Consider the following 12,215-nt stretch of genomic DNA (forward strand, 5'->3'; position numbering starts at 1 on the left):
AGCGGATTCGCCTACCATGCAAGAGGTCTCTGATTTGATTCCTGACATTGTTGACATGAAATATTCTAGTGTAAAAATGTGTTTTTACACTAGAATATTTCATAGTCCCTGGACTGGCACCTGAAGCATAAGACTGATCATCTAACCTTCAGTTTGATGTAATTGTCAGCTATTATAATTCTATGACAGTAGGCATATAACCATTTTTAATTTAATTTACTTCTCATAAAAAACTAAAAACTTGAACTAATTTGCCACAAAATATGCATAAAATCACTGTCATGCTTTGTTTATTTTTATTTCTATCAATCTTATTAATAAGGCGTACTCGAGTTAGGTATATTGCAACATCACAAACATGAATAATTTTTTTTGACAGGTTTAAGATTTTCCCGCCTAAACTGTCAAACACAGATTTTTACCATATAAATTTTTTGATGTTGCCAACATAACTAAGAATGATATTTATTTTTGACACGTGTGAACCTGTATCATAACATATTATAAACAATTTAAACATGCGTGTTTTGATTTCAACTTTGCATGGCATATCCCAATATGCTTAGATCAACGCTCGACGCCCAACTCTCAAAATGGTACAAATGTGCTAATTTTACCCTCTATTCCTTTGATTGATAACCTTTCCCGTTCCGAATTAATGATAAAAGTCAACATCAGTCTGAGTTTTCTGACTCGTACTCACATAATTTATTTACAATCCAAAATATGTATATACTTTTTCCATCCAATATTAAAATATATTCTATATTAAAAAACTAGTATCTAATTACCATCAATATGACATGGAACAATAAAATTCTTACGGGGACTTCGCACTCCCAATAAGATACAATAGTATGTACAGTTAAAGGTAAAGGCAAGAAAATATTTGGAAACTACGAATTTAAAATTTATTGATTCTTTTTCCCTTAAACTTTCTTTCAGGATATTTTCCATGTTTTTCTTTCACAAGCCAGAACGAATCGATCACTTCTCCTTCCTTGTCATCAGACACCTGTAAAGAACATACATTTTATGGATTGTGATAAAAACATAGAATTAAGAATAGTCCAGAAGGAGCGTAGAATCATATTTGAATACATCGGACTGTGTCCAATAATTCCCCCACTATGCTCTACTTTCGCCGCGCGCATTTGTGAGGTCGCAGCGTAATGTTGCTTGGTGGGAAAAAAAATCATAACACAAATATAAGGTAAAAAAATCAATCTGTTAATTTCTCTAAAATTTTATTGTGCACGCGTAAATATTGATTGACACAACAGAGTAGATAAGTAAAGGGTCATTTAATAGGAGTAATTGAATTAATGAACTTTAAACTTAAAATATAAAACAAATTTTATTTTTCAGAAAACGGATATTTTTATATCATGTTAAATAATATTTTATGTTTTGAAGATAATGTCAGTCAAATGTCCACCACTGAGTTGTTTAATCAGAGATCCAATTTTCATTGATTCTTTCATTAGATGAGCAAAGTAGGGTAAAAAATTTACTACCCTGGCAACACTAACGAAATTTCCATTTTGTTTCTTCGACAATCTGACAGATGGAAAAATAATTCAATTTTTAACTAATGCATTTGTTATATACACATTAATTTGCTAATTACACGTGAAATGTGATCGCATCCTGTTTCTTTAAGATCCTAACAGTATTTGTACACTTTAAAAGGACACAACACGGCATTGTTAAATTCAAATCAGGAGTTGCGTACGGAGCGACGTCTTCAAAGAAACTAATGGGTCAAAACGTAAACCTACTCATTTACGAGTAGTTGAGTCGCCTTCTGCTTGATGTGCGTATGCGGTTTCTGGACTATTCTTAATTCTATGGATAAAAAATAAGAAAAACATTTTTTTTCTCTCTCCTCTAAAGTGGTCTAATTTGTCTTAAGCGGTGGTGGATATCCAACAACGTTGTACTAAACCAGCTTCACAATATAGTTTTTTTTTTCTCATTACACGATTTTCTATAACAGTATAAACTTTGTTTGAAACTAACATTCATAGTATGTACATGTATGTTATTGCAAAACTGGTTAAAATTTGTTTCACTTTACTTTTGTTTTGATTGATTATTTATTTATCATTTTACAGCTGCACCTCGGGCAATTTCCATGGCTAAAACACCTGAATCTTGCACGGAAGGTTCTGAGTTCGATTCAATCAAGAACACAAAAATTTAATGAGATTTTTCTCAAGCCTGGGTATTTTGCGCTGTAATTGGGACTGAAAATTAAACATAATACGTCTTTGTCGTATTGTTAACTCAAGACAAGATCTGGACTTTTTTGGTTTAAGTTTACAGCGATTTAAACAAGCACTAAATAAATAGTCCAGATCTTGTCTTGATGTCCCTCATGTTTGTCAATGCTTCTTTTCTTTTTTAAAAATATTTTTAACTATTCTTTTATTGTAATATTCAAATCCTATAAATTGTATAAACAGACAATGTCCGTTAATAAATAAACTATTAATAACAAGTACCTGTTCCATATACAAATGAGTAGCATTCATAGCCTTCATCCTGGTATATCCATAATCTTGACTGTGGAAGGCAGACCACTCGGGAGCTTTAACTAAAATAAATACAATACATTATATTTATTTAATAATATATTTAATCCATTATCTGTTTACAAATGTTGAAAGAAGGTAATCCAGTATTAAAAGTAATCCATAATATGTGCTTTGTTGTTATTGAGAAAAGAGGGAAATGAATTCTTCACTGTCTGTGATAGAACTGATGATGAATTCGCTAAAATAATAACAAAACTTTTTAAAACCCTCGAAATTCTTTTTGGAAGCCGCCAGATCCTGATATCCAACACGAGAAGTTCCATTCGGTATTTATAGAGAAAGGGAAAGGAACAAAACCACAGGATGTATTCTGAATCATGATTAAGATATCCGCAGCAGTACGAAGGGGAATTCACAATATTCAAAACAAATTATTTATCATTAAATTTACCATGACTTGATAAAAACCGGGTTATTTAGTGATCAGGTATAATCCAAGAAGACTTTAAGCGCTGACGGATTGAGGAGAAAAAAATAAAGTTTACCCTCCTCATGGAGGAGATTCCCATCTCAATTGCCAAGCATCACGAAGAGCATTTAAGTAGTATTGTTTTATCTCAGACATATAACCCTTCAGTTGGGTGTAGACAGGCGCCACCAATCACAGGGGAACGCTTTTCTTTTCAGCGCTTAAAAGGCTAATTTCCACATTCCACTCTAGAGGCTTTCCTTATATAGAGGCATAGAGTACATACGTGGGTACTGACTATGCACGACACTCTCCGATTCCGCAATTACATTCCTTGGCCAACAAATTTACTTGTGAAATAGACATTTTTACTACGACAATTATCAATTTTAAAACGTTCTTAAATGCACTGTTTGAAACAAATTATTAATGTCGTAATAAAACTTTCTTTTTCATACAATTCTTTCTCTGTTTTTGATGTGTATTATTATTATCTTATCTCTTTCTGATATTAATTTATCAAATATTTTTGTGGACCGTATATTATATTATTTTCACATATATACTTACTGTTAACTAATTTTCATTATTTGTTTTTAACAATAATTTGTTGATACCATTTTTTTATACTTATAAGTATATGAAAATGTATTTACTTTTTTGTTTGAATTCTTTACAAGTTATTTACAATTTGCTTTTTAATTCAATTACTTTTATTATATCCATTTAATTTTTTTTTGTCTTTTTTACTATGTAAAGTTTCACTTTTTATTTTGCATGGCAGTATGCTTCTTATTGTTTCTAAATGTATACAAAAAAGCATTGTTTATCTTTTAAATTTTTACGCACTATGTTTGTACTTACCTGTATATTTTTTGTAAATGCCCCTTGGGCGTATTGTAAAATTAAATAAATAAATAACAACATCCGTCCTCCAATTTAGAGGAGTGTATTCCTCATCTAAACATGGGTTAAAAAAGTTATACAGCTATACAAAAATTATTTCACCACCCACCTTTATAAACTCTGAAGCAACATTATCAAAACCTTGAGCTAAAATGAAAAATTGAATATGCATCAAACTCACCAACAAATGGTTCACGTCCCTCTTTGCATCCGGCAGATCCAGTAATTATATGGACAGGTGCTCTGAAAACATTTTGAAATTGACAATTACCATCCAATTCCGAAATTGTAATTATTTTTACAATTTTTTCTTTGAAACATTGCCCAGCTTATACAGGTACATACCTAATTCTAAGCCAGGCAATTACATTTCAATATTAATTCATTTACATGTAAATGTTTTTCAAAATTATTGTTTCAAAAGAATGATCAATCGCACAAGTACAAAATACAGTAGGGCCTCGCTAGTCCGGATCCTCACTTATCCAATGATCGTGGTAATCCAGATGGATGAGGTGAGGGTGTTCACGGGGTATGCATTTCACTTATGTCGAGTGTCACATTTCTGTTTTTTTAGCTTAATTTCAAAGACGCAGCCTTCCTACATGTTTATTATTCACTATTATTAATATTGTCGAGGGTGTCTTTTGATAATTAAAGAAATTTCTAAAATTAAACATACATGTTTATTACTATTAAATATTACAGACCACAATATTTATTTCCACATATTTCGCAAGGTTCTGTTTTTTAGCTGTCCGGATTACAGAGGCCCTACTATATTGCTATAAAAACTTCACCAAAAAGTAGATGGATAGATGAGAAAATTAAAAATAATGCAAAGCACGCCTGCTGACTAGATGCATACTAATGATATTATTAAATGTCTTAACTTACTGAGGATTGACGTAGGGATGTTCATAGGATCCATTGTAGACGGTGTAATCATATATGGGCCATAGACGCTCGTAGGAATGCTCGTGAGCCCATATTTCCAAGTCGACTCCATAACTGTAGAATAACTCTTCCAAACCTACAAATGCACGTCTTAAAATTATCTCAAGAACTGTTTAAATCATTACACAAATCTTCAGTGAGAAAAACTGTTTATAATAAATATTAATATCCAAATAATCATCATCTTTTCCCTATCTGCATCCAGTGGTGCATAGAACACATTTCGGAAGAATCATGGTGGTAACCCTCCATGCCGATAGTTGACGTTTGATCGTTCTGATTGTTGTTTGCGTTTTGAACTCTATATTATTAATTACGATGTGAAAGGTTTTAAGAAGTGTTAGTGGGTAGAAATGTTTATTTATAAATAAAATAAAATAAATAAATAAATAACCTACTGTAAAGGAGAAAAGGCGAAAAATCCCTCACAAAACCTTTATGCGGTGTTTCAGGGCCAGACTGCGAAACAGAGGAACGTTCCTCATGGAAAAACTTTTTTTTAAATCATGATCAATTTTTTTTTCAAAACTTTTATTATGAAAAAAAAAGTTATTATAATTTGAAAATGGAGAAGATGGAAAAGTCAAAAACGTTTCAAATTTCTAAATTTTCAAATTAAAAAATGGAATTTCCCAAAAAATTAATAAGAGAATTTTTAAAAGTACACCATAAAAAATCTTCGTCTGCAGTATGGCCCTGAAAAATTGCATATAAGCTTGAAGAAAGAATTGACGCGATGACAGGTACATTATTTTAGATTTTTTTTAGCAATGCCATTTATAAAACATTTCAAATTTTTAGGGAAAAAATGTTTGTATCTCATGCAATTTTCTTAACATTTCTTTTTTCATTGGTAAATTTAGGTTTTCTGCGTTGTTTTCAGCCATAAAAATACGCACGGATCGATGAGTAGATCAAGCCAAATAGGTAAAATGTATGCACTGTTTATGAGATTTTTTTAATTGGTCTATATAAATTGGTTATGTTTTTTATGAATGTTTTTGTTTTTTATTGTTTATTATGTTAATTATAATTAGGTTGATTGGATTAATTACATTTTTTATCATTATTATTATTACGTTAACTTTGTTAAATAGCTAATCTCAGGCATGTTTCACATTTTGTAAAATGTTTCCCTCGGCACGGGACACCCCAGTGAGGGAACATTATTCTGTATAAAAAAAAGAATACAAACAATGTAAAAGTATAAATAAATATATATATTTTTTTAAAAACATTCTTTATTTAATATGCTGATTTTTTTTTGCTGTTTTTGTCTGTGTTTTACTCAATGTAATAGTATACTTGTAAATATCGTATACTGTTGAAATGTTAATATATTTACAGCTCGTTCTAATATTAAATAACTCTATGTGTTGGCGCCTGTTGGTAAACCAAGTTAACATGCAAATTTTGTTTGCATTAGTAGACACAATGGAATGATTTATATGAAAACTTATTACGCACACAAAAGCAAAGGATATTCAATATTTGAAAGGACTGTACATAGAATAAAGAATAGTCCAGAAGGAGCGTAGAATCATATTTTAATACATAGGGAAAAAACCCACTTTCGCCACGCGCATGCTTGAAGTCCCCGCGTAATGTTGCCAGATTGCGAAAAATATTTATTTATTTATTGAAAACATTGATTGACACAACAGAGTAGATAATTAATGGATACTTAAATTAATGAACTTTGAACTTAAAAAATAAAACAATTTTTTTTTTACATAAAACGGATATTTTTATGTCATGCTAAATAATATTTTATGTCTCAAAGATAATGTCGGTCAAATGTCCACCACGGTGTTGTTTAGTCCAAGAGGTTCAATTTTCAAGTTCCCTCATTAGATCAGTAAAGTAGCGTATAAAATTTGACTACCCTGGCAACACTAACAAAATGTCTATTCCGTTTTCTTTGTAATCTGACAGATGGAAAATTAATTAAATTTTTAAGTAATGCATTTGCTACTTACACATGAAATGTAATCCCAACCCGTTTCTTTAAGATCCCAGCAGTATTTCTACACTTTAAAACGACACAACACGGCGTAGTTGAATTCAAATTGGGAGTTGCGTACTGAGCGACGTCTACAAAGAAATGGATCAAAACGTAAAACTACTCCTTTAAGAGTAGTTTATTCGCCTTCTGTTTGATGCGCGTATTAGGTTTCCGGACTATTCTGAATTCTACGGAACTGTATTTTGTTGCACATTTTCATAAAATAACACGCTAAAAAAATTCCAGCTAATACTATGGATAGTAAATATATTTTATTTCTTTATGCTGTATTGAAATCACAGGACATGCTAGCAAATTTATTTATGTTTTATTCTTCATAATACAATCCCGTAACTAATAATAACTGTTTGTACCTCCCAAATGACAACGGAGTAAATCTAATTAAATTCTTGAAAATGGAGAAAATAAAATCGTGACAGTAGCAATATCTTCCATTTTGACACTAGCGCCACGGTCAAGTTTCTTCCAAAATGTGTTCAGCTATAATATTAGCATGAGAGATGGCAAATTAATTAGAAAATTTTAAAGATAAATAACTCGGCATATGTATTTATCAACAATATTTTGAGTTAGCCTAAATGTTTGTAGACAATAGACTGTATTTCACTGGGAGTTATAAAGATAAATATACAACAGAGATAAAGAGAAGGAAATATAGAAGTCCAGGTATTTACAGGACTTATGACCTGTCATTGGCTGGTTTAAGTAGCCACTTTACACACTGTGTAACATTCACCATTCTGCCTATGTTTTAACATCCATATTTCTATATCTGTTGGTTTTAGTGGAGTGGCTGGGTGGACGTGAAAAAACACTGATTTTAAAGGTGGTTTCCATAGTGCAGATGTTTTAACATAAGCAGAACGGTGAATGTTACACAGTGTATAAAGTGTACAGCCACAGAAACCAGCCAATGGTAGGTCATAAGCCCTGTAAATAAATGCCTGGACTTCCATGTTTCCATATCTAAAATGTTCTCCATCTGACTTGTGATTTTGTGATTTTTTGAGGCATTACTGGATTGACATGACTAACTTATTTTCACTTACTAAACTTATTGAAATCTTGTTTTTTATCATGCGACTGTGAGAATTGGATATGTTCTAGAAACACAAATCAAGCGAACATTGTTTTAAAAGTTCGTGAATGCTATTATGTACTAAACTATGTATTGTACAATGGAGTAATCAAATGAATAAATGATTAATTGTTAAATAATTACATGTATTTTTGTACATTTTCAGGGTAATAGTTTCATGCTTACATCGACCCATGCGTAAGAATTACTTAGGTAAATGCAATATCATAAAAGCAAAAAAACGTATAATTACATGGGTAAAAGGAATTATGATTTAAATTCAGGGTAGCTGTAAAATAACTTATATAATTTATTTATAAGTTTATTAATTTATGCTTTCTTTTGACTACCCCTATTTTCTCTTTTGAATTTTTATACTGAATACTAATAATTTCACTATTACATATTGCCATCCAATTTGTGTAAGTCTTTTTAAAAAATATTGATTTCTTTTAAAGATTTTCGTATTCTTTATAAGCTGTTGTCACTAATATTCATATTTATTATACTACATTGTTTTTGTTATTACTACTAAACATTCTATAAAGTTTATATTTGAAGCACTAACTTTGTAGTTATTCATTATAATAAAATAAATAAAACAACTTTGTTTTTAACCACTAATTTTTATTTTTCACCGACCAGTTTCAAAGCAAACAAGCTTCTTTGTCAAGGTTTACGTAACTTTACGTAAACCTTGACAAAGAAGGTTGTCAAAAAAAGTTGTTTTATTTATTTTATTTTACTAAACATTCTACTTTCTGGTTACGTATTATATTTACTTTTAACATGGTGCATTACCGCCAACCTACTAAATCAACTTTTTCCAGGAGATGGTAAAAATTGTTTTTAAAATAAATTCTAAAACATTATTTACTCCGATCCGCGGTACTGTCCTTCTTCAAAAGGTTCACCTACTATCGGTCCCACGTGTACCAGATGATTAGGGAACATCCAATTAGAGATAAAAATCTCCCCATATAAAAATATTACTTTTGCCAAAATTGTACATTGGCGTTAATGCACGCCGACCAACGATATTACATCATAGTATTATTGTATTGCACTGTCCTGATTCGTCCTTTTACTATATTATCATTTTTTATCTTTCATCTGTTAATAAATAAATGATAGGAAACAAACTTAAAAATCTTCACCAAAAATGGAAAATTAGTTATTGATACCAAAATAAACTATACATAAAAACCTACTTACCTAAATAATAGCGTAATTCAAAACCGTCTCTAAATCTTGCAAAAACAGATTTCAATTATACTACTTGACACCGCAAACTTAGCATTCTCCATTGAGTTCATTTTCAAACACAGCTGGTAGAGAAGGTACAGTTCCCATATTCGCTTAAGTGAAGTCGATGTTTTTTTTAATATATGTGTTATTAAATTATCAAAATTAGTAAATAAATTAACTAAAATTGAGAATCCTTTATTATTCTGCTTTACTATTAGTGTTTTTTGTTATATTCAATCTAGTTGTGATCACAATTCTAAAAGGTGCGCGAATTACGAGTGTAAATAAATCGCCACCTACAACTGATAAGGAACAGCTGACTGCCGTCGTATTACTACGTAGCGTATTTACTACGAAGAAAGATGACGCGTGCAAATACTGAAATGATAATTAATTTAAGCGAACGTATTACAGCCCTAAGTGAAGAGATATTACAAATGAAAGACTTAATCATGGAACAAAGCATAAATAGAAATCTCACAATTCTTCTTTTAAAGTTTTTCGCAAATATCTCCTTCAATGGAGATTTTCAAGTTTGCTTCAATTACCCTCAAATATAATATTATTTTCACTACTCAACCAAATCACTCTTACTCAATTTTTCTGTTGAAATTCATAATCTTTTCCTGGGCAAAAATGTTGATGCTAATGTAGGTATATATATCACGGGGTAATTACTAATTTAGTCGGCCTTGTGGTGTAATGGTCAGCGCGTTTGCCTACCAAGCGAGAGGTCTCGGGTTCGATTCCCGACATGGTTGATGCGAAATATTTATTTAAAAAGGTGTTTTCACAAAATAATATTTCATAATCCCTGGACTTGTATCTGAAGCATAAGACTGATCATCTTACCTTCATGTAACAAAATGATCAAGATACGCTGCGATTGGTGTACCGATGCAGTGCCCTAGGCACCATTAGGGTCGGAAAGGGAATAATGATGAATACTACACAATCAGCATTTGAGTTACCCACTAAAAACACTTTTTTTTATCCTTCTCCATGAATGGTACAATTAGACAAGTCATCCATTTAAATTATCATATGATTTTAATGAATCACGACTTGCTTATTTGTATCATTCATGGAGGGAGATACAAACATGTGTTTTTAGTGGATAACTCAAAAAAGCTGATTTCGAAGTTACTGGACGAAAGTCTGATTTTTTCAACCTTATTATAAAAAAGGTGGCAAAATCAATAGCAGTAGCGCCTGTATGAATTGCCTCCGCTATGCAGGAACTGATTGAAGGCATCGCCAGAGTTGCTTTGGAGACTATCTGTTCAGTGATTCTTGTACACATATCTTGATTCAATAAAAAAACTCATGTGGAATAAACCGACAGAAAGCCACCAAATTTAAATTCTTAAACAAAATAAATATTATAAGTTGCCTAGTTGTAGTAACTACCCCACGATATAATATTTTACCTATTGATCATACTTGTCGTTAGAATCTAGGAACCTATTAAATATTTGATAAACTCAGCTTTAAACTCATGAGTGCCCAATTGAATGCATTAATGTCGTTTTGCGCCGGTTCAATTTACGCCGATTTACAATTACGACGGTTGGTGCCGGCGTGGGATTCCCCGATTCGGCCGACACCAGACGACAGTAGGTGCCGCGATTCTAATAGCAGACACACTTTTACACATTGTTTTATTATATTACCATGTACGCGGGCAGTCTATTGTGAGTGTGAAATTGTTTCCGAGTGAGTTTTCGTTTTGTTTTTGAGAAAAATAAAAAGGTATGATTATATTTTTTATTTTATTACATATTTTGAAAATTAAAAGAATATTTGTAGATTATGCTATGATTCTACAAGAGAGGAAGCAAAAATCAAAGCAAATGAAATTGGTTGCTTTTTTCAAAAAAGTGTGAGAATTTAATTTAGTACTGACAAACTGGTGAGTTAGTATTTATTATAAACAATTATTTATTATATAAATTATTTATATCAAAAGATTATTATTTATTTTGTTAACTAATTTAAACTGCATCTATTAAATACATTTATAATTTATTTTGAATATATATAGGATATGTATTAAATAAACATGTTAGATTTTTCTTAGAATTTTGACACGGAACCTAACCTCACATCTTACATTATACTTGTGTTCATTTTACACCGATTTTTTTACGTCGGTGTCTCTCGGAACGAACCCCGGCGTAAAACGACGTTTACCTGTACTATATATATATTACCATTGAATAAAAAATATTATTGAACTAATAAACCTATATTGAGTATCATTTTCTGTATAAATTTTTGTTTCTTCATAATCCCACGAGGTTAACATAGTTATCTTTGAAGTGGATTTAGAAGTAACTAACAGGGCTGCCATGTGTTTCTTTAAAATCTTCAGCAGTGACACCATTCAATGTAAAGATAGAAACTTTCATATTGTGGGGTAGTTACTCCAACTTGGTAACTTCAAAATCAGCATTTTTAAATTACCCATTACAAACACCTTCTTCCATGAATGCTACAAATAGGCAATTAGTAATTTTGAAGTTACCTGGTCGAGTAATTACCCCGCGATATATTAACTTTGGTAAAAATGTCTTGACTTTACCAGACTGACTAGTCAAGTTTATTACATATTTGAATTAGGAGACATTTTGGCACTCTTATGCTACTTTCATAATAATGAAATTGAACAATGAAAGGTTTTAACTATCATCTTACAATGTCATACAGAACTAGAACTACACCATTTATTTATTTGTATCACTTTCCAAAGCAGATGGAGGTCAGTGCTACATTATTCAAATTCAAATTATTTATTCACAAAGTAACATAACAAATAACAAAGAATTTAAGACGTTAAATTAGAACTTTATTTCAAACCAAGAACCCTTGAGCAATGGTCCGACATTATTAAGGTATAATACTCTCTAATAGCAAGAGTATTTGCCTCTTAAACATAGTTTCACTAATGTGAAAGATGTCGATCTCCAAAGTGATATATAAGCTACCGAT

General features: G+C 31.1%; 1 protein-coding gene across 2 annotated transcripts in view; it reads right to left on the reverse strand.

Moving 5' to 3' along the window:
- Positions 1-314: 314 nt before the first annotated feature.
- LOC148285385 (acid phosphatase type 7) overlaps positions 315-12,215 on the reverse strand; it is a 35,991-nt gene continuing 24,090 nt past the window's right edge. For both annotated transcript variants that reach the window (XM_088225555.1, XM_088225546.1), the window contains exons 7-10: positions 4,813-4,948; positions 4,097-4,158; positions 2,508-2,599; positions 315-1,015 (exon numbers count right to left, since the gene is read on the reverse strand). In XM_088225555.1, the coding sequence (XP_088081681.1) occupies positions 905-1,015; positions 2,508-2,599; positions 4,097-4,158; positions 4,813-4,948 (401 nt within the window). In that variant the 3' untranslated portion in view covers positions 315-904. The remainder of the gene's footprint in view (positions 1,016-2,507; positions 2,600-4,096; positions 4,159-4,812; positions 4,949-12,215) is intronic.

This window comes from Micrasema longulum, unplaced genomic scaffold, assembly GCF_059751315.1.
Source record: "Micrasema longulum isolate JH-2025_06_02 unplaced genomic scaffold, ASM5975131v1 h1tg000037l, whole genome shotgun sequence".
NCBI classification, from domain to species: Eukaryota; Metazoa; Arthropoda; class Insecta; order Trichoptera; family Brachycentridae; genus Micrasema; species Micrasema longulum.